Source organism: Dromaius novaehollandiae, chromosome 18, assembly GCF_036370855.1.
Source record: "Dromaius novaehollandiae isolate bDroNov1 chromosome 18, bDroNov1.hap1, whole genome shotgun sequence".
NCBI lineage: Eukaryota > Metazoa > Chordata > Aves > Casuariiformes > Dromaiidae > Dromaius > Dromaius novaehollandiae.
The window spans coordinates 8,742,938-8,764,949 of NC_088115.1; the positions used below are offsets into that span (position 1 = coordinate 8,742,938).

Sequence of the window (22,012 nt, forward strand, 5' to 3'; positions counted from 1 at the left end):
TTACAGCAAAGTTGGAGGCACTGAGGCTCAGCACCACATGCAAAACGTTCACTCAGTGTAAAGGATCAGACTAACACTCCCTTAAAAGGACTTCTAAAGCAGCAGGCTCAAAAAAGCCAAGGTGGTACCCCACATCCCTGCATCATCTTTCACCCTCTCCCTTGCCAGTCAGAAGTATCACATCTCACCTTTGGATAATTTGTACCAAGTTCATCAATTGAACAAAACTGAATCAGTTTTTCATAGATGCTGCAAAGGAAAGATGACAGTTTAGTTCTGGCTCACTCACTCTCTTCTAAATTTAAATGTTTCACATTTATTAGCAAAAAGCTTGTCATCTCTTCACAATGTTACATTAAAATCAGAACCCAGGCAGCTTTGCTTTCTGTGATGTATGCAGCACGCCACCAGGCACAGTATATCCCACTTCCTCCAAGTTAATCTCACAGCTCCCAGAGCAAACACATCTTCTAAAATAATCTACACGAAACGTGTACATTTAATGGGTTTAAAATCTAACTGGTGTGCTAACTCTAGATGCTGCCACATAGAATGCCAAAGAGCTTTGTTGTTTCAGTTACTATTGAATTATGCTTTTCTCAATTTTGTAAGCAGTAGTACTACATGCTCTGAATCCCATTTCTGCTACAACTCCAACAGCAAAGAGAAAAATTCTTGTAGTTTGCTGTGTGGTGCTTTGGTCATACAGGAAAGGATGGCGGCTCACCTGGGGTTGCGGAACTCCTTTTTCCTTTGAATGATATAATTCATATCCATGCCCTCTTTTATTTTCCTCTCATACAGCTTTTGAATTTTATCCTAAGGGAGCAAGATCACAGGATGAGCCAATACAAAAATGAGGAGCATTTCAGCTGACTATCAAAGCATACACGTGAAAACAAGCCAACTGAACCGGTGACATCCCTACACAGAGCAAGGACTGCATCTCTTCCCCAAGGGCAACTAAGTTGGTTAGTACAGACACTCCCTCCTTTACAGTCTGAAAGTATCCTCTCCATGCACTGTCTGAATGGGTAAGGAAAGTGATCTTTGCACTGTCTCAAGGCTTAAGTGATTAAAGACTTTATTTGAGGCAGTAGAGCCCACTCCTCCTCAGTCAGTTGATTCCCTCTACAACAGTGACACTGGAAAGGCAGAAACAAGCACTGAGGGGGACAGACGAGCTCCACAAAGGTCTTTCCACGACATACAGTGAATGACCCACCCACCCTCCGACTCAGACATGCACCTAAACAACAGCTGCTGGGCGACACCATGCAGAAGTCGAGGCTCACAGCTACGCCTGGGAAACAGATGAGCAGAAGTGAGTTTCGCTGGAGAACTAAAACCAAGCCGGCCTACTTGGACAACGTGATCAGCAGGTATTGCTAGGGGTGTCTACTGGCAGCCACGTGCTCTTAGGAACGTCACACTTGTAAGCCTCTTCTTGGGTGCATTTGGCTAATTTGAGGGAAGCAACTTCTCTTCGGGGATCATTCACACAGTTAGGCAAGTTTAGGAATATCTTAGCAAAGCCAGAAGCCACCATGAAAGACAACTTAACTGACCCAGGTCGGAAACACTGTGCAGTCCACCTTCCAAAAAGGCTGACAGATTTAGAGAGAAACATGGTTTTGGAGTCTTTGTTTTGTCTCACCCCCCCCAGCAGGGTAGTGAAAGGCCTTTAAAGTAGTCTTACCCTGGTGATGCTGAAGGATTAGCAGATAGCAGAAACAAACTTTCAGGCAGAACATGCATTTCAGCATTACTACTAGGAGAACATTCTCAGTAACTTGCTTCATTTTTTGACACAAATTTAACATGTACAAAAAGCATATAAAATAAGATCCTGGCTAGACTTCAGTCTCACAAGTCAGGAGAGCTATCGGGTCAATTTTCCTTTTTTGTTTCTGGGCAAGTCACTGCATGTCTCTTCCTCTCTACAGATACTCAACTCAAATACAGAACGGACTATTGTCCAGGAGTTCACTGATGTCTGAATAAAAGATGATTACTGTTAAGAGCTAATATGAAATTGTTATTTCATGAATTTTAAGAAAAGAACACTTTATTTGATAAATCTTCATCGGGTCCTCACAGAATTAGCCAGAAGTAATTACACAGCCTGCACATCCAAAGCACACACCATAAGGTTTGAAGGAACAACTAGCAGTGAGCTTTTGGGGTTGAAACGATTGAATCTGTCTCCTTTTCTGCCCTCCCCTTAGAACACCAATATGATTCACATTTGTAGCATCCACAGATAAGGAGCTACTAGGTCACCTTTACAATAAGAAAGGCTCTCTTTGGCAGAGTTCAGGACAGTTTATTAGAGGAAGAACCTGACAGAGGAAGGAAATCAACACTGAAAAGCTTAGAACACTGACTTTCCAAAGAACAATCCCATCTCCTTGCTCCAAGCCCTCTAAGATGTGGTTTGACCTGCTAACAGAGGACAAGTTCTCCTTTGATTTAACCTGGTAAACTACAGTCAAAAGGGAAGATGCTTGCTTTATTCAGTCTACTCACTCAAGCTCTATGCATTCCTCAGATCTAACATGCTTAGTAATTCATTGATGTCAGAACAATAAAATCCTGCTGCAGCATAAGAGAACTGCTGGGTGCGTCTAGGTATGCCCCACAGAGAAGAAGAGACCGTGGTCTGGATGGTGAGTCACACTGAATCATCATTCCACATTAGTAGCTTGCTTTGTAGAGGTTTCCAGAAGTGTTTATTTACTTGTATTTCTATTGGGTAAATAACTACAGATAACACTCAAATGGATGTTACCATCCATTTGGATGGAAACTGCAACCACTGCTCTTTTATTTGCCCTCCATCAGGATGGCAAACAGAGCAGAAGGAGCTCTTCCACCTATCCTGGAAAGAAGTTTTGTTATACACAGTAGTCTACAAAACTTCTCCCAGAAGCACCGCAAGCCAAACTCTGCCAATGGAAGATAGCTCGAGTTTGTTGCTTTTGCTTTAAAACAGATGGCACATTCCTTACTACTCAGGTAAGAGGCACTATACACAAATATAACTCCCTTATAGCTTTCATTTTGGATAGCTGTTAGACAGGATGCCATCAGGAAATGTTCAGGCTAACTCCTTTATGCACTATGTAGGTTGGATACAGGGAATATTCTAAGAGGACGTTAACATTTCTGCCACACATAATCAGAGCCAAAGGCTCAGTTAATAATATTGCAAGTCCAAGACTTGTAGGACTGGCAAGTCAAGTCCGTAGCAAAAGTTTTTTTGTAAGTAATCCAACTGCTAAAAAAAAAATCCTTACACCACATGCCAGAGTTGAGATACCCATGGAAGTGGACTGCAGCAGTCTTAAACTGATAGTTATTGCAATTATTTGGGTGTGCACCAGAGAAAACAAGCATTTGTTTTCTTTCACTGCCTCTAGGTTACTAGCTTTCCCCCTAAATGTTTATCATCTAAAGATATGTAGGTGGAAAAGGAATCTAGTTAATGCTGCCTCAACTATTCCAGCTAGGGGATTCTCAGGCCCATGTAGAAAAAACAATGATTTATTCTCTCCTACAGAGCTGAATTTGCTGAGGTAAGAGGATAACAGCCTTCACAGTAAACATTGCTTCTGTATCACTGGTGCAATCAAGAGCCATTTTAATGCACAAGTGACCCACACAGACTGCGGAGAACAGCATAAAGCTAATTTGAGACTCCTAAACTAGAAATGCTGCCAAGTCTAAAGCATTAAACAGTGCATTCAGAAATTCAGTTTTTGTTTTTTTTTTTTTAAAAAAGCTTTAATGCTGGATTTTTTATGTGTGCAAAAATACTAAACAGTTTTCAGAGGTCCCCTCACCCACTGAAATACAAGCCTTTTAAGAAAAATAAAGTGGAAGAGAGCTTATACCAACCTGTAAGTGGTTAGAGCATCTGCCAGGAGGCTCAGGTGGGATTTTGATCTCATCAGGAGACATGTTCCGTACTCTCTCTGAAAAAGAGGCTGTGGAGAACAAACCAGGCATGAGTTCTGGCAATACTGAAACAATTAAAGCCCATGCAAGCCATGAAACTTATTTTATGTCTTTGCCAGTGTTACCCTATCACAGAGAACCAACGGGTAAATATAACAGGGGAATGCTGTAAACTGCTAGTCATGGTATTTTTGGAAGTGCTGTTGAAGAAGCATCTAACCTAAAGATTAGATCATTGGCAGAGCAGTATGTGATGCTTGCACCACAGTACTGCCATCCGCCTTACACTGTAGCTTGATGTTATACCCATGCTAAAAGCTTTATATAGAGTCTTTTCACCCCGAGTAATAGTGTGAAACACAGAACTACTCCCCACCCCAGCTGTGGCTGTTGATAAGACCCTCAGAGACAAAGGACCTGCAGAGGAACAAAAACAGGTTCACAGCATATCCTCTAGCCTTGCACTGTGCACCACATACTGAGCTTTCCACTACTCTAGATCATCCATACGCACTTTAAAATCCTGCTCTGAAGAGCTCAGATAACCTGGAATCTCTGACAAGACTTGGGACAAGACACTCTTACAGACGGAATCAGACTCTGCATCCGAAGAATCAGCGGATGAATCGATATCAGCCTGGCCTACTGCCATATTTGGGGAGCTAATCAGTTTGGATCCCATTTACTTCAGGATTTACCCACATGAAACAAAACAGTTCAAAAAGCAAACAACCCTCAGCAGAGCTGTCAGGAGTTAACCACAAGAAATAACATTTCATCCTTAAGTTAATATTTCCTTAATGGGCACTTTAATCACTTACAGAGTCAGACCATTACTAGAAACAACAACTTGTGCTGTGGGACTGAGGACAAACCTCCGCAGCTTGCCAGGCCTCTAGAGCCAGCCGTTCGTGCTGGGACACGCTATTACAGTACCGAACCGCTCTGCGAGGATTAATTCAAAGGTATCAGCAAGGGACTGCCATGCTTCCCCCTTTTGCTTGCTCCTTTCCCGCTCAGTTATGGAAAACCCATGCAGTTTCCTGGCTAAGTCCGAGCGCAGAGCGTCATGCTACATTTAAGCAGCCAGGTTTGTTTTCGACCGGAGTTAATACAGGGAATATGTGCCAGACGCAGAGTGAGGGAGTGTGCTGGTGGGGGGGGCACGGCCATAGAGACCTGACACCAGCACAGAAATCAAATGAAGACATTCACATTTGTGGCTTCCCGATTACAGATTCTTGTGTAAAAGCTGAACGGAGTGAACTGCAGTTCCAGCACACTCGATTCAGCTCCTCTGACTGCTGCCCAGAAGGGCCCAAAGGACAGACCTTGGTATTTGAGCACATACTACCCCGCTTCCCAGCACGGACTATCAGATAGCTGAGGTTACAGATAACCAACACTACACATGTTCAGCACTACTCCAGTTTCTCGTTCTTTTGTAAAAACGTAAAGCAATAAGGGCAATATTCTTTCGGGACGCAAAGCTGGCAGGCGACCACTTGTTCTGTTTGATCAGGACATCGCTGAGGGTTAAATTCTTCAGCAGTTGCAAGTAATGAAGAAATAGTGTCCTTTGGCATTTACTAAGAGGGTGCCTCTGTAGAGGAAGAAAAGTTTGCCAGAGTCCTTACAGAAGAGCAGGGAAACTAGAGCCCCCTGACAACAAGGCAGACATTTGTTATAGGTTACAGCTGCTGGTGGGACGGGGAAGTCTCTAATTTAATTAGAATTTCAGGAACCCAGAGAAACAGTTGCAAATAGACAAAAATGGTCATAATAGACAGCATACTAGGCTTCCAGAAAAGCTGATCAATGGCTTATTAGATTCACAATGTCAGCAAAAATATTAAAAAGAGGCAAGAAGGCCATGAAGCCCAGACTTCATTAGGTTAAAAAAAAAACCCACACAATCAAACAACAACAACACTTAAAAACCAAGCCTAGCTCTCAGACTAGACATCCCATAGCCTTCTCAGCTTCTTTGCTGATGACCAGAAAAGTCATAAAGAAACATCTATGGGAAGGAGAGCTCTGGGCTCATATCAACTGAGGAACCAGGGGCAAGAACTCCATCTAGCCAGCCATGAAGTCACATAAAGCTGTAAGAGTGTGTTTGGCAATTAATTCAAAGCTCCCTTTAAACAGAAAGGCTAGTGGAGGAAGAACGCAGAACTCACACTGGGACAATATATTTTGACCCACGGCACTTACAGGTTCTGCTGCTCACTTGCTCTTTTGTTTGAGCCATATGAAAACAAATCAATTATTACACTGGTAGGGGGAAATCATCTCTTCTAATGGCTTATAAGAAACTGGAATTAAGACATCTTTGTCCACTGCAATCCCGCTGTGGCTGCACAGGGCTGAAGACTTAGTCAGCAGAGACGCTACGTGCCCTGTTACACCTTCCAAACTGAGCACAGACAAATATTCATCATTACTCAGTTATTTCAGCACCTCACGGTCAGATGGAGATGCCAGAGCATTAGGAAGGATGAGTTTAACCCCTTTGGGTTTCTTTACAGCAAGAAAATGCACACAGTTCATGCCCTTGAGCAGTCCTCTCCAAGCAGTATCAGAGTGGCTGATTCCACGGCCTTTTGCCAGTGGCCATTCCCCTGGAGCTGGCTTGGATCCTCAGTCCGGGGGGTCGTGGAAGTGGTGCAGGTATCAGCCGCAAGGTGCTACATAACAGGTCTGGTGTTTTCAAAGCCCCGAGCACGTGAGCATTCGCTCCCAACAGCTTTCCCCACTGTATACAGCGGTAAAAGTAAATGAAGAGCTATGCGAAGGTGTGTCCTCACAGGATATATCCAGCCGTTTTGTGCATCCTGTTATTTCTGCCAAGATCAAAGCTTTACTTTTGCATGAGTCAGAGGCAGTGACACTGGCTGCAGTTTTTCTAACTGGGCCTGCAGTTTGCTGGCTCGGTCTAAAGGATCTCCACTTGAGGACTCCAGGAAGTTGGCTGTTGGCATGATTAATCACTAAGGCACACCCAAATTCTGACTAGTAATGAGTAAATAGCTTCACCTGCACTATGAACCTGATTAGGAAAAGAACATTTCTAAGAAACAGATTTTTAGGAAGCAGAACACAGAACAGATCCCACGAGTCAGCTGGGGGTTCAAGAAGTAGGAGTCAAGGCACTGTCAGGTCAGCAACTCAAGGCATCCTCCTGCTGAAAAGGGAGGTGGCTACTGTTGCTAAGTCCACACATTCTCCTTTCACAGGCTGACCTAAAACTTAAAAGCTTCAGCACCACATGGAATAGGTACTCGTGGCTCTCGGAGTAGCCAGTGCACACACCATGGCAAGGCAGAGGTGTCCAGCTGGTCCTGGACTCCGAGTAGGAGGCCAAAGCACAACCAGCTACTAGGATGTATTTCAGAAAGATTCAGAACCTCAGCAGTCAGTGGAGAATATTTGCTTGCCAGAGATCTTGATATGACAGATAATTAAATGAAAGCGCTGTATTTAGCCTGGTTCGGTTTCAGATGGATGGGTTATTTGGCCAGTATACCAGACAGAATAAAGATACTGCAAAATCAGGACAGAAAAGAGGAGGGTGCAATTGTACCAAACTGCAAAGATTGGGGTGTGGATCATATGAAGATCTGGTAAAGCATCTTGCCTCAGCACTCTCCATGAACAACACTGCTCCCCAGGTAGGATTAACTACCTTGTCCCTTTCCAGGTTCACTTGTGCACTGTACCTTAACCAGCCACAAAGGACTACAGGTAGTATCAGGTGCCAGTCACTCTATGCAAAAAACAAACAAAAAGCACAAAAACCTGGAAAGAGTAATCAGTGGGGCATGGCTTTCCCCTAGAAACACACAAACCAGTGGTGCCTGGTCTCTAAAACTACATTCTTTGGCATTCTAAAGAAGTGAGCCTGGCATAACCCAGGGTGCGTGGGTTTCCGATTTCCTGGCACCAAAACAGCCAAATCACAGGGAAGAATCCGAGGCAACAACATGCCAGTGAGTCACCCATCCATGAAAGGACACCAGTTTCCCTTACTGTTCTGTGGGCTGAGAAATGCACAGAAAGACCAGCATCTCAGCCGTATTTTCTGTTGTTATGAACACTGACTTTGTGTTCAGATATCCTAAGGGCAGGACAGGACATTTCTTATAGGCCCAAAGGTAAACAAAACTATGCTGCAAAAAGCCTTGGGACAACAAACACATTCTAGAAGTATTATTTTGCAAGGCTGCAGGAAAGAGCAAATGGACATGTGCTGTCAGTAATGTGTACTCTTTAGAGCAGTACAAAAAATGAGGACAACACATGGATGCTAAAATTTATCAAAAAAGTTCCACATATACTTACACCCTCTTCAATCACAGTGCAGTTACTGCTGGAAACCTCCCTTCCAGTCTTTCAGGCTTTGTTACACAATCACTAGTTCAGCATAAGTCAGGACAACTGTGCCCTTCCCCGCTGCTCGTTCTCGCTGTTTCCTGTGCGCCAGCCCTAGTGCTCACCTGGCAGGCACGAAGCAGATCCAGGAACGGATCCAACTGGCAGCCTCACAGGAAGGAGGAGGGGAGAAAAAAAAAAAAAAAAAAAAAAAAAAAAAAAAAAAAAAAAGAGGTGTGGGGTGGGGAGATGGTAGATCTCTGCTGGCTCCGTCTCCCCATGCAGCTCCCAGCACACAAACACTAGCGTGCGTATGGGGGAGGCAGAACAAACACTCCTCCTGGCAGGAGCCGGCACTTGTGCTGTACTTAAGTGGCTGCATAACCATGGACTTAGCTGGTGAAGGTGACAATGAACAGCATGAAGTTATTGGAGACTGGCAAGCCACAGCTTTTAATGGAGAAAGCCATTCTGGAGAACTAAGGAAGATTTATGCTTCCACAGACTGATATAGACAAAACTCTAGACCTCCAGATTGGACAAATTACTTGCTTTGTGTCAGAAAATCCTCTATCTTTTTCCATTCAAGAATCCTAAGCCTTTAAAAGCCCCAGCTTCCAGGAAGGGAGTGGTTCTTATATTACACCAACTGTATGGCTCCTGCAACAGTTCCTTTTCAACTAGATAAGATACGGTTTGATTCAAGTGAACTACAGAATCCAGCATGGCAAGTATTCTGATCCCAGGTAGCCTGGTTCTGCACAAAGCTAGCCCATACCTTGCTCTGTGTGCCACTACTGGGAAATGATATTAAAGACATATTACAACCTTAATCCAGGTCTTAGATTCACTAATGCCATTTACCAAAATAGGTGACACTACTGAGTGCCCTACGTGCAGCTTTCAAACTCGCATGCAAGCCTGGCCTGTCATGAGACAAAAAGGGTTCAGTCTCCTAATCTTCCACAGATGGGGCAATCTCTGGGGGAAGGGGAACTCTCAGAATTGTAACCCAAGTCTTATACCTCAAAGAAAGGAATTATCACTATATTGCTTCACTAGTGCAGAGCTTTACTTGTATGTAGAGAGTACAAGGGCAATTGGTGTTCAAGCATTCTTATTTAATCTTTACCCTCAATGCTGTTGACTCATTTGTGTTTCTTGTGTGCATTCTAGGGCAGATCAGCAGTTTGGAGAAAGATCTCTATTGTGTTCTGTGATAAGACTGGTTAAGACAGTTTTGCCCTCTAAGGGCTGAACATTTAGTATAAGAACTGGTTTGGTGCAGAGTTTAGGCAGGCCATTTGGAAAAGGACTCAAGTCCAAAAATCCAGTGATGGCTTCTTTAAAAGTCACACCTTAGCATCTTCATACTTACCGTCCCATAGTTTATTTTAAGTTTACTACAGAAACACTTGGTGGATGAAATGTCACAATTAAGCCTGGACAAGCTGACTTGATAAAAAGTAAAGCAAGTTCTACTCTCATGATTTATTATGGTATCATCACATGCTACTGCACAATGCTACTATACTAATAACCTCAGGAACAAAGGGTTAGTCTGAGATGGTCAGAACATCAACATGAAATACAACAGCACTTTCTGTATAGCCCCACACAGAGCAAGCACAGGATACTATTTCTGGCCGATTACAATGGATTTTCCAAGAGTTTGTTCCAAATCTAATTATTGCGCAATGAATAAGTGAGACATCACAAAAATCAAACAGTTTAAGAAACATTACAAAGCATATATGGTGCACTGTGTCAACACATTGGCTATGAAGCACTGTATGGATCACATTTAAGTGGGGATACTTTAGGTAAGTTTTTGAAACCACAGAACAAAGCATCTATCATCATTCATGGCTATAATGGCTCCCACAGAGGCCACCTGGACAAAGCTGTGTTATGTTGCTTTTAAGCTCATCTGGAAAAACACCAGCGTGGCCCATCACATATCTATTACAAGAAGGGGAACCTATAATGACTAGCTTGAATACATGTGAATTAATAAATACTTCTTAGTGAACTTACCAACTAGCTCCTGGGGATCTCTTTTCTCCAGTTCTGAGAATTCCTGGGAGGAAGGGGGAAGAAGTAGATTTTAATCAAGGTATATTTTTGACTTAAAAAGCTATACTGTCCATTTGTTTAGAAATTTACACACTACTTCTGAGACAAAAGAATAAAAATGAAGAATGAAATGCAAGTTATTAGATAATAGGGCAATGTTTGTACCATGGAAATTCAAAGCCTTATGGGATGCTCCATTTCCTTCCAAACCTAGAGTCTAAATTTAATCACATAATTATGGCTTTGTTTCTGAGAGTCCTGAACACTCAGCTGCTTTTGAATTCCTTGAAAACTGCTGTACTTGAAGGCTTTCCTCACAACAGATCAGACCATGGATTCTTCATATCCGATGACTGGCCTTTGACACCGGCCAAGAGTCGATGCTTAGAGCATAGCCAGCTAAACACAAGCTGGATCCAGCCCACAGAAAATGACTTGGAGCCCGGGAATGCCTACAAGAGGCCTGTGCAACAGGCAGCCCACTAAGCAGAGCCAGCAGGATGTGTTCCCCAGAGAGTAACATATAAATAGCCGAAATGCTCCCAGAGCCAGCAGCTGAGTGCAGCCACTTCAGAGAGACATCCAAGCTGCCCTCTGCAGACACCTGAGCGTCCACACTACGCTCCGTGTCCCAGGCCGCAGAGGCTGCCTGGTTGTGGGGTGCCAGAAATCACTCCTGTGTTTGTGCCATTCGGGGCTTTGGCTAATAAACCCTCCAAGAATCAAAGTGCTGGGGAGCACAGGGGTGATACGGACACTGCCTTCCCACTTCTGAAGAAGGCTTCCACTATCAATCTCCTCTTCAGGAACGATACAGCTGATCTGCTCGACCAGCAAGTCAAGAGCAAACTGCAACAAGTGGGGAAGAGCTCAACATTACACCACGGACTAAGCCATTCCAGTAATACCAGTAAAAATTAAAGGCAGCTTCAGTTGTGAGAGCATGGCAGATGTCTGCATCAGTCTCCGCTGAGCAGGAGGTGCCATGCAGGATAAGGCCCTCCTGAATATGCCTTCGCTATGTTGAGACTAACGTTCAAATGTTTCGGGACTTCTGAAAGATCCCAGGAGAGCCACAAGTAAGATCAAGTTCAGCACAACTAAGGCTTCTGAAATGGTGTCAGCTGTATCCCAACACTGTCCTCTTCCCCCTCCCTCCCGAAGGCTCTTTGTGACTCACTGGACTGTGTGTCACAAATTCCTCCGGGCCTCCGAACACTGCAGCTATTCATTCAACCTGACACAGACATAATGCTGCCTCCTTGCTGCTTAGTAACCGCACTTTAACCCCCCCCACTCCACTTCCAACCAGGTGAGAGGTGCCCACGGGGCGTGCGGAGAAAGGAGGAGCAAGGTCACCAAGCCAGTCTGGGAACATGCTCGCTCAAATTCATCGTGAAAACCTACCAGGGTCCCCAGAAGCCAAAGCCCTCCAGGAGCAGAAGAACGCATTCTTTTTGTGGCACTAACTGCCATGAGACGCTTTTTATAGCCCTCCATGAAAAAAAGCACTGTCTCTCCACAGTACACTAGGAGCACAAAAACCCCACAAGGCTAATGCTATTTTAGAAGAAAGTACACGGAGGAACACGCATCTTCTTGCTGGCCAGCTGGCTACGAACCAGCCCCCCCTCGCGCGGCACCGACACGGGCTGTGGTGCAACAGCTCCCACCGCTCCAAGCTAACGCGCCTGGGCCAGCCTGGTAACACCTCTTCTCCCAGGGCCTTTGGGAAGAACAGCACAAGCAGAAAAAGTTACACAGAAGCACGATGTTTCGAAGCAGAAAACTAAGCGCATGCCAACAGAGCAGGCTCTTCGGTGAGAGCACTGGACAGGAATTCAGGCAAGCGAGGTTGGGTTCTCCACAGATCGACGTGGCGTTAACGTGGTGAGCCTCAGTTTGCCATCAGTGAAGTGGGTGCATTTCTGCAGTAATTAACAGATTTCTGTGAGGACAATCTCAGATTAGCATGCAAATGTTGCAAGCGGGCTGGTGAAGTTAACAGAGCTACAGATGCAAGGGAAAGACATGTGCAGACAGCATACAATTGCTCATCTGGTAGTTTAAACATTCAGACAAAAGGCTGCTTTATTTCCTTGATGGGGGAGATACTTCACTGTATTTCTCACCTTCGTTTTAGAGACAGCAAACAAGTATTTGTAAGGATGAAAGGAGGAAACTGTGTTTGCTTCACCCTTAGCTGGATTAGGATTAAGGTCTTTAACCGATATTCTTTTGAAAGTCTTCTGTTACAGATGGACTGAGAGGGAAGAGGAAGAGAGAGACTACGTCCTTAAACACCCATCGGTCCTTACTCCTATGCAGCCCTGCGTGTTATTACTCCACTATCCCTCCCCATTTTTTCCAGCCCATCTCTCCTCTCACCCTCCAAGAGCATAAAGGCAAGAGAAAAATCCCTGAAACAACCGATATTGCCAAGTATATACTTACGCAACCCAATGGCACAGTCAAATTCAAGAGCTTTACATATGTACTAAATGCCTCAAGAACAGACCAAATTAATAGGGCAGCCTTAGCAGGGTTGCAGGGGCATTCACTGTATTTCTGAAGTTTTCCAAACCCCACTTTAAAGTCTCTTGTGGGCGTCTGAAGCCAGCACCAAATGCATGAACACAGTTGTGAGGAAACATGCATTAATATTCCAAAAAATAACCTGATGGCCAAAACCTGAGTATTTACCTTAGCCTTAAATATTTCTCTAAGATGTCAGACATGTTAAACAGTATGCTTTATGAATTTCCAGAGTCATAAGTCTTTCACCACCAGAAGTAAATTCATCCTTTAACTTGTTCCGTTGAATCCTGGAGCTACAGCACAAGTCTGCCCCATAGCAGCTGAAGTGAAGCCAGTCCTACCAGGCTGCAGCTGCGTATTTACCTGGCCTAACCACCTACACCCATTTCAACACAGCCGCTCTAGCAAGTCTCATCTCCATATCCACAGGACATAGCCAAAACATCAGAAACCCTAGAGCTACCCCAAGCAAAAGAAAACAAGTTCACTAACATATTAGAGCCACACCTCACTGCCCAGAGGATATGAAATCTGCTTACTGATGAACTACCTACACCCACTGCTCCATGATTAGCAAGCTGAAGACATCAACACAGCTTTTCATTAAGTCAGACTTCTTTCAAGCCTCTCAAATGCCTTCAGAAAACAAAGGGATGACCAACTCCTCCCAGGGCACTTGTTCATATTTGCTCAGTTTATTGTCCAACACTACAGCAGGCAAGTATCGACAATTTGACCACAGGCATACAGTTTGGCAGAGGCAAGATGCAAGAAGTCATTCAAGCCTATTGGCATCTCCTGAAGGTCCAGAACTTAGGGAGAGTCCAAAAACCTTGAGTAATCAATGAACAACAACAAAGAGTCCCACACTAACTGCTTAACAGTTATCTAACACTATTTTGATAGTGAATTGACCCAATGCACAGGACAAGCAAAGAAACCTGCAGAGATGCTTAATTTGAACTGCATAAAGGTACTTACAGCACAGCAAGTATCCACAGGAGAGGCAGTACAACGTACCCATTCTACCCTAAATCACCACTTCAGCAGCACAGATTAGGCCAGCTGTCCCACCAAAATATCCTGAATGCAACTTCTACTAGCAGGAATGGATCTTGAACTTCATTTTCCAAAATCTCACTTCAGCTAATTTAAGACTGAGACACATGCTGAATCCAATGGGTTAATTAAAAAACAGGACATCTTAAGAGAAAACAAACATTTTCTGCAGATCTGATTCTATACAAAGTTGAACGAGATAATCACTGTACCTCATTCTTCTGCTCAGTAAGTATTGCACAGTTCTTATCTTTTAGTTGTGAAAGGAAAGCAGCACTTTGGACACTGACAGAAGATTTGTACAGGAATTCCAAAGGGTTTAAGCAATGGAAAATTTGGGAGGTAACTGAAGTTTAAGTAGAGAAGTTATTTAAATCCTTTTAGGGCAGGCTGATCTTTTTGTAGATAAAGGTATCACCAATACCCACAGTACTATGCATCAGTATCTTGCACAAAGTACAAAAATCAAGCCAATGAGTGGTACTATACAGGCAAGATTATACTCCAAATCTCATCATTTGAGTAACTAGATGAAAGTTATTACAGCCTTTAAGGATCCCAGAGCTACAGGCATCACTTAACAGGAACACTTCCATCTGGATCCTGATCATTGAAGAGCAGCCAGGATTTCACCAGTGGCATCTGCCAGGCCTGCTGATTTCACCACCCTGAGCTCCGAGAGGCTGTGTGGAAATGTCTCTGAATCTACTTCTGCAGCCAGCCTGCTCACCACTTGCATGAAGTCAGCCCGGACTAATGAGTTTTGCCGAAAACCCTCATTACCATCATGGAAATACAAACTTGGGCAAAAAAAGCCATTCCCTTTTTCACTCCTTTTCTCTAGCCATTTTATCCCATCTGGTATTACTGGTAGACCTTCTTGTGCACTCAGCAAGTTGGTTTTCTGGCTGCTGTCTGGCTGCAGTATAAGTCTCCGTGGATCTACCATCTAAGGGCCTAAAGCCAAACAGCCTTGTTCCAACAGACCCACTGAAAGGAGTCAAGGGATGCTGTAGTGGCTCAGGGCCAGGCTGGAAGAGGACTGAGAGAAAGCAAGGCAAGGAGGAGAGACTGCTTTCCCTTGATCCAGAGACTAACAAAGAGCAGCAGCCTCTGAAGAGCTTAACTCTTAAGGGCAAAAGGAAAAAAAAAAAGCATTTTTAACACATAACTGGGCCCTCCACCAATATAAGTCACAATTTCTGTGCATCCAAGAGTGACTGTGCACACCTTAGATATGACCTCACCGACAGAAGAGTACAGTTACTTTATTACTATTCCTATCAGCATTCAGGAAGGAGTTTTCCACTTTTTACTGCTCCTCTAGCACAAAGGCAGCGTCTCCAAGCCCTGGGCGAGCCAACGCTGCCTGTGATAGCGCCTGACTGAAATACGCCCAGTTTGATAGTTAGGTTTTCATGACTTATAATCAGTTAAGGAAGAACATCAAGCTGAAAGTGCTTGTGTACAAGCGCATCAGGAGAGTGCTGCGTACTGGTTAAAGCCTCCATCTTACTGAGATGAAATATGGACCATCTTTTCAGCTGTAGAGTGTTTCCATTAAGTTACATAAAAAAAAAGTCTCTGCTCAGGTTCCACAGAAGAGAAAAACAACTGCACACAATCCTCACAGCGTGGAGCAGACTAAAGGAAGGAAGCAAAAACAATATGAATCTGAGATGATGAATTCAAGCTTGGAAAGGCTTGCCCAAAACAGCTTTATTTAATGGAAAGAATGGAGTTATTTTACAACAATGCTTGCTAAACCCTTCCTGAAACAAGATCCATAAATCCAGTATAAAGCTCACATCGGACACCGCCGTTAACTGTTGCCAAAAAGGTACAGCCAACTACCAATTTCTCATAGAAGCAGTTGCGTATGTTAGTGCAGGTAACCTTCCAGCTATGAGGGGAAGCTGTCATGCAGGGAGAGAGAAAAGATGGGGAAAACCCCCCAGGAACCTGATTGTTTTAAACAAGATACAAATCGTAAGAAACAGAAGTTGATACCAGATTTCTCACCATGCAATTGCTTTCCCAGACTTGCAGCCAACTTAGCCCTCCACCTTCCTATTCCCCCCCCCAAAAAACTCACTTCCAGTTAGTATTAAAAAATTCAAGCAGTTAGGAAGCTTCCGCAATCCTGACGGTGCATCTCAACAACATTTCCCCTTTTCCAGAGACAGGGACTGCTGCTACTTGGTAGAATTTGATCCGCCTCCCCCCCAGCTATTTCACCCGTTTGCAATTAAACAAAGAAATGCAACTCAATTTAGACTGACACCCACACAATATAAAGGCCAGTCCCACTGTTTTTATCCTGGTGGGCTGCAGATTAATTTGAAGACATTCATACCAAGAACTTCTTGGCATAGTTCTTGGACTAGTAATCAGAGTAGCTGTTTAACGCAGGGACTCACCTACTGCCACAATAATTATTACACTGAACTCCTCTCATGTGGGCAAGCGCAGCAATAATTTTTTTGCAATTTCTCCTCCGCTCCGCAATTCAGACTCTCCCCTGTAGTCCTAAAATATCAACAGCCTCATTTGGCTGAGTGTGATGGAAAGAAACTCTAACTCAGCACAAATTGTTAGTACAGTTGGCGAAGCTGATAGTGAAGATAGCCGCGCCAGAGCACGCAGGTGAAACCTTCATATACAGGCAGGAGGAAAGAGATTTACCCTTGACATATTGAACCTCTCTGGTCTTTGGATCTTGTGTTTTTTAGCAAAGTGCTAGCAATTATGTTCTTGCTTTTCTACAAGACCAGAAGTGCTCAAGTGTAGAGAAAAACAGAAGCTTCTCTTTTAACATTAAAAGTGCATGGCAAGAACCACTTCATCTCTCGTCTACGAGAGCTGCCCGATGTTAACACGCTACAAGGTAGGAGACAGCAAACAAGGGGTGCCACGTGTGCTCACAGTGAGGGAGAGGAGAAAGCAAGGGAACTGAAGGACAGAGCTTGTACTCCCCCCCCCTTTTTTTGTATTGTGAGAGAGGAGAATCCCAAGAGAAAGCTCAAAGCAAGCCCATTTCCTACAGCCATATCCTGTTTGCCAGCTCGGATACGCAGCTCCAGGCAAACTGCCCAGTACAGGATAAGAAGTTTAACCAAGAAAAGGGAGAAAACTGCCAGGACCACGGTCTAGATACTCACAACAGCACAGCAGCTCAGAAATAAGCCTCCTATAGGAAGCAACTGACTATATTCAACCTTCGATGACACTTGTGTACTATCTGTACAAATCTATCCATTTCGAGATGTCATTGTCATCACGGACAGAAAGAGGGAAGGAAGGACAACACTGGAAAGAGTCAACTCCCGAGACATTCCTTAAGCATCTTATCAAAACAACGAGCATGCGTAGCTGACACTGCCTTTCACTTTTTAAGCTAACTTAAATCTCTAAAAATCCACCTTCACTCATTCCAAGTCCTACGACAAAACACCAAAAATCCCCAGCCAAGATCCGGCAAAGTGTTTCAGTGAGAAAATTCTTTAGAAGGGAACTTTCATAGCAGGAAAGTCTTTAAATAGCTTCTTTGAAACTTCATTCCATTCACCTGACATGCTATCTCAGTAGCTGACAAAGACACTTGTTGTAAGTAATTTCCACTCAAGGAAGTGTACACCAGAACTCTTGCTTTCCACGCTGAAGTACAGTTAAAGCCTGTCTTGCTACGGCACTCGGGTCCTGAAGCCACATGCTTCAGCTCCCTGCCTCCTTCCTCTCCCTCCCCACCTCACTCCACTTAGGACTGCTTCCTAGGGGCTCTCCAAGTTTACCACTAGCAGACCAAGACCAGAGGGTATGGCCTCTCCATAGCACAGGCACCAGCCAGGACAGTGGTGCAAATATGCAAGACAACCTGCACAAAGATCGTCCTAACTGGACAACCCATCCGGCCACAGCCCATCAGAGCAGAACAGTTAGTGACTGCCATACTTTGAACCCACCCCGTAGCACAGCTCCCTGCAGTCTCCACCAGAAGCCAGAACAGCTTGCTCCTTGCTCCACAGAGCCCATAAATTCTGCTTGCAAATCACCTTTGCTTCCAGTAATGAAGCAGGAATTCAGAAGTTAAATACCAGCAATGCATGATGGGGCTCGAGATGTCTTACTACCTTAAGGATTTTATTTTTGCAGATTGTTGCAGGGCAGAATCAAGCACCAGATGAAATTGGACTGTGAAAAAACTTAAGCCTCAACAACAGCAAGGGGAAGGCTCAAGAACGCTGACAAAACTAACTTGTAGCGCAAGATTTCTTCCCAAGTACTTTGTACTGAAAATCCTGCTTCAAGGATTAGAGTAGAGGCAAGGTGCAAAAGCAAGACCCATCATCAGGAAATCTGCTCCTCCACGAGTGGATTCTATGGAGATTTTTCAGCTTTTGGCCCTGCAGCACCCAGAACGTGTAAGCTGGAAGAAGCTATTATCTGACGTTTGCTGGTATTTGAGACAATCATCCGTCTGTCTGGGCTGACTGATCAGACTCCAGGACTCTCTGACATGTGCCAACATGCAGATTTAGAACAGCCTGTTTCATTACTGCAAAGAAATAATTGCAACAGAACTGGACTTAAAGAGCATACACCTTTATCAGGTGAGATACGCAAGGAAAGCAGCTCCAGAAAGGACTTTTCTTCAAGTTTAAAGACAAACAGAAAAAGCCTGACTCTTCCTTTGGAGAAAAGCAAGCCACACCTGTGTCAATAATCTGTGGTATTCAGCACTGCAGGGAGTGAAGGGTCTGCTGCAGCATGTATGCCTGGCGGGGAGGAAGGAACAAGCATGTCTTTGGACATGTCTCATCTTCCAAATAGTTCATGAGCTGGATTCAAGCCAGCAGCTCTGAAGTAGGTAAGTCAACTCTGAAGGCCAACAACGCTGTGATCTGCCTCCCTTTCAGGCAGGCAAAGGTGGAGACACAGAAGTACATGCACTTCTGTGGGGAAGGGGCAAAACCCAAAAATGATGAATGCTACTTAAGTTTCCTGCATACAAAACTGTTTAACCACTGCTGATATTCTCCAGCAATAACTAAGGTCAACTACCTTAAAAAAAGTGACAATCGGGAGAGCTATCAGCTGTTCTAATGTTTGAGCACTCATTTTCACAGTGCAGCACACAGCATTAGAAGCCGAGTTAACTGCACTCCCCCAAAGGCTTTCCACACGTAATGCTGCCCGCTGAACTGCCAAACTTCCCCGTTCCCTCAGCAGAGTACTGGAAAGCAGTGCACCAAGCCTAAAACGAGGGAAACCTATGTAGAGTTGGACGTGCAGGCAGTATTTTTCATGGGCATATTAAAAGCAAGGAAGATGAAGCTTTTACAGAATAAGATGAATTCGAGACTGTAACATTTACCACTATAAGCTTCAGCCTGTGCTCGCAGGCAAAGAAATTAGTGGGAAACAAACCACTGCCAAGCTAATTTTAGCCCTCAAAAACTGCACCGTTAACACTTTAAAAGTGTTTGCAATGATGTACATAGCACAGCCATCTAAAATACAAGGTCATCTTTGAAATACAGGTGCTCTTGTGTCAGTTCTGTCCATCAGATCCAAAATACTAACCTGGGTAGTGTCAAAAAGCCAGAGGGTACAATGAAATACAATGAAATTTTTTAACTCTGATAAGACATTGAGAGCCTTTCCACAGTGCACTACCAATGCAAACCAGTTATATCAGTAATTTATTGATCCAGCTTTTCCTCAAATACACTTTTTCACCCTCATTCAGGGTAGAACAGTTACACTTAGGTCAAAGCTTCTGAGTAGGTTCAGGCAGGTTTTGAGAATCTGACTTCACAAACGTATCTTGAATACAGAAATATTAATATGCCTTACCAAATAAAGTTACAGAGAATACATTATTGCACACACACCCATTTACTGATTCTTAGCCCTCATTTTTACCTGAAATCAATATAGTTTTGGATTTAAACAGACAAGTTAATGGGCAGGCAACATAAAAAACATTGCAACCAAAGCATTGCATCATAATACAGTGAAATTACTTTACAGATGGGCTGGATCAATAAAAGCTAAACAAATCTGAAGATTAGCAACAGGTACTTCTTAGATACACTTAGGAATGCAGCATTTCTCTTAAAACTGGGCACTTTTTTGCTGCTTCTACAAGATCCCAGTTTGGCTGCCTCTCAGTACAAGACCAGAAGCAATCAGGTGGACTCTTAAAACAAAAGGAAACAGAAAACATCAAGGTAGCTACCTGCTTTCAGAAACTGTTACCATGTGTCGGGCATTCACTTGCCAAGGGAGTGGCAATATTTAATCAACTTTCCTGTGCTGGCTAGTCCTGATACCATAATCAAGGCTCAAGAGTTAATGATTCCCCCTGGGAAAATGCCAGCAAGCCAAGCAGAAGGGCTGGGCTCTGTCCTTGATCGCCACTTGCAACCTGTTATTCACCCAGCCCCACGATGTGACAGTGCAGAACTGCCAGGTAAGACCTGGAGCACGAGGTCAGGGCTTCATCTAAGATTCATTTTGCTTCTTCCTGCAGGGCTGGTCCATTCAGCGAGCTCTGAAGGCTTGTATTTTGTTACTCTGTCAAGGCTGTAACCACAGGCAGCCCCTGGCAAGAGCCCAAGCTAACTGCATGCTCTGCACAGCCCTTTAACCCTTGTCATTCCAAACCACAACTGCCAGCAGAACGCCAAATTTCAGACCAGCATTCACAATTCACTATGCTACTTAAATTTAAGAGGAAGATCCTGGTTTTTGCTATAAGCATTCAATGTTCAGGACTGGTTCACAGGTGCTCAGTAGCAGAGTATCCTTTGGGCCAAAAATCTGCTCTGGAAGAATATTTAAGCTTCAGCAATCATCTGAAAGCAGTCTTCTACTCCTGACACACCCATCTCTCAGGAAGGTTTATAGAAAACCTCAGCTTATCTCCCGAGGCTATTGAGAAAACAGCAGTCTGACATCATAGAAGTGTTTGAACTTGAAAAGCTTATTGGGACTTGCTGCTCAGAACTCAGCAGAAGAAACGGGAAAGCTGCAGTCCCATCCAGCCCTTTATACTCCCTTCACCTCTGGTGAGGAACAAGGGCTGCCAAAGTGGACAGAAATGCCTTCATCAAGAGCAACAAGGACATGCTGACTGGACTCAAGATTCAAAAAAAAAAAAAAAAAAAAAAAAAAAAAAAAAAAGTGAGGTTAATACAAGCACCACAGAGTGGGACAGAAAAACTTCTCCCTGTTGGAGCTGAGACAGGCACCAAATTCAAACACCTCCACCATTATTTTACTGTTACAGTTGTCACAGCAAGTTTTCACATCGTTCCCCACGTTTAGTCTCTTCAGTCTATATCTATAATTGACACAAAGTGAGCCTTATGGAGGTTTTGTGTTTGTTACTGTCCAAGTCCACAAGACTGAAACACAGGATGCAGCAGGTAGATGGGAACTCCTTCTCCATATAACCCAACTTAGTGAGAAGCGTCCTGGTCAATTATCTAATTAAGACACCAGTTCAATGTACTTCATTCACCATATGTTCAGAGATGCAAACAGTAGAAACAACGTGGGCTGTACATTCAGGGCTTATAAAAAGCTCTGTAATTAACTGATCAGTTGCAACGGTTCAGTCTCATCCATAATAGCATTTTGAAGGATTGGTCTTCTGACACAGTCAGATTCAAACCCTGGAAAAGTCCTAGCCACGTATAAAGAACCTATGCCATCTATCTAAACATATCTCCAGATCTGTGATGTCTTAAAGAAAGTTCAAAGAGCAAGAACAACTTCAGTACTCAGCTGGGACAAAAAAAAAAAAAAAAAAAAGTTATCCAAAAGTGTTAGCAAGTTAATCAAGTGCCCTACTTCCTGCCACACCTTGGATTTACCGTAACCACAGCTCAAGTTCTTAGAGCTATTGCAAGCTCAAAGCAACGAGGAAGAACCAGGAGAACACTGCCACTTGGTGGAAAAGGGCGATAGGAAATATTGGCTAGTGCTCTGAGTAAGA

The 22,012-nt window shown here is 43.9% G+C and overlaps 1 protein-coding gene across 2 annotated transcripts in view; it reads right to left on the reverse strand.

Annotated features, from left to right (window-relative positions):
- The window catches only part of SAP30BP (SAP30 binding protein), a 31,485-nt gene that overhangs the window by 3,792 nt on the left and 5,681 nt on the right, over window positions 1–22,012 (reverse strand). For both annotated transcript variants that reach the window (XM_026099105.2, XM_026099104.2), the window contains 4 exons: window positions 10,372–10,414; window positions 3,901–3,989; window positions 728–819; window positions 189–249 (listed from right to left, as the gene is read on the reverse strand). In XM_026099105.2, the coding sequence (XP_025954890.1) occupies window positions 189–249; window positions 728–819; window positions 3,901–3,989; window positions 10,372–10,414 (285 nt within the window). The remainder of the gene's footprint in view (window positions 1–188; window positions 250–727; window positions 820–3,900; window positions 3,990–10,371; window positions 10,415–22,012) is intronic.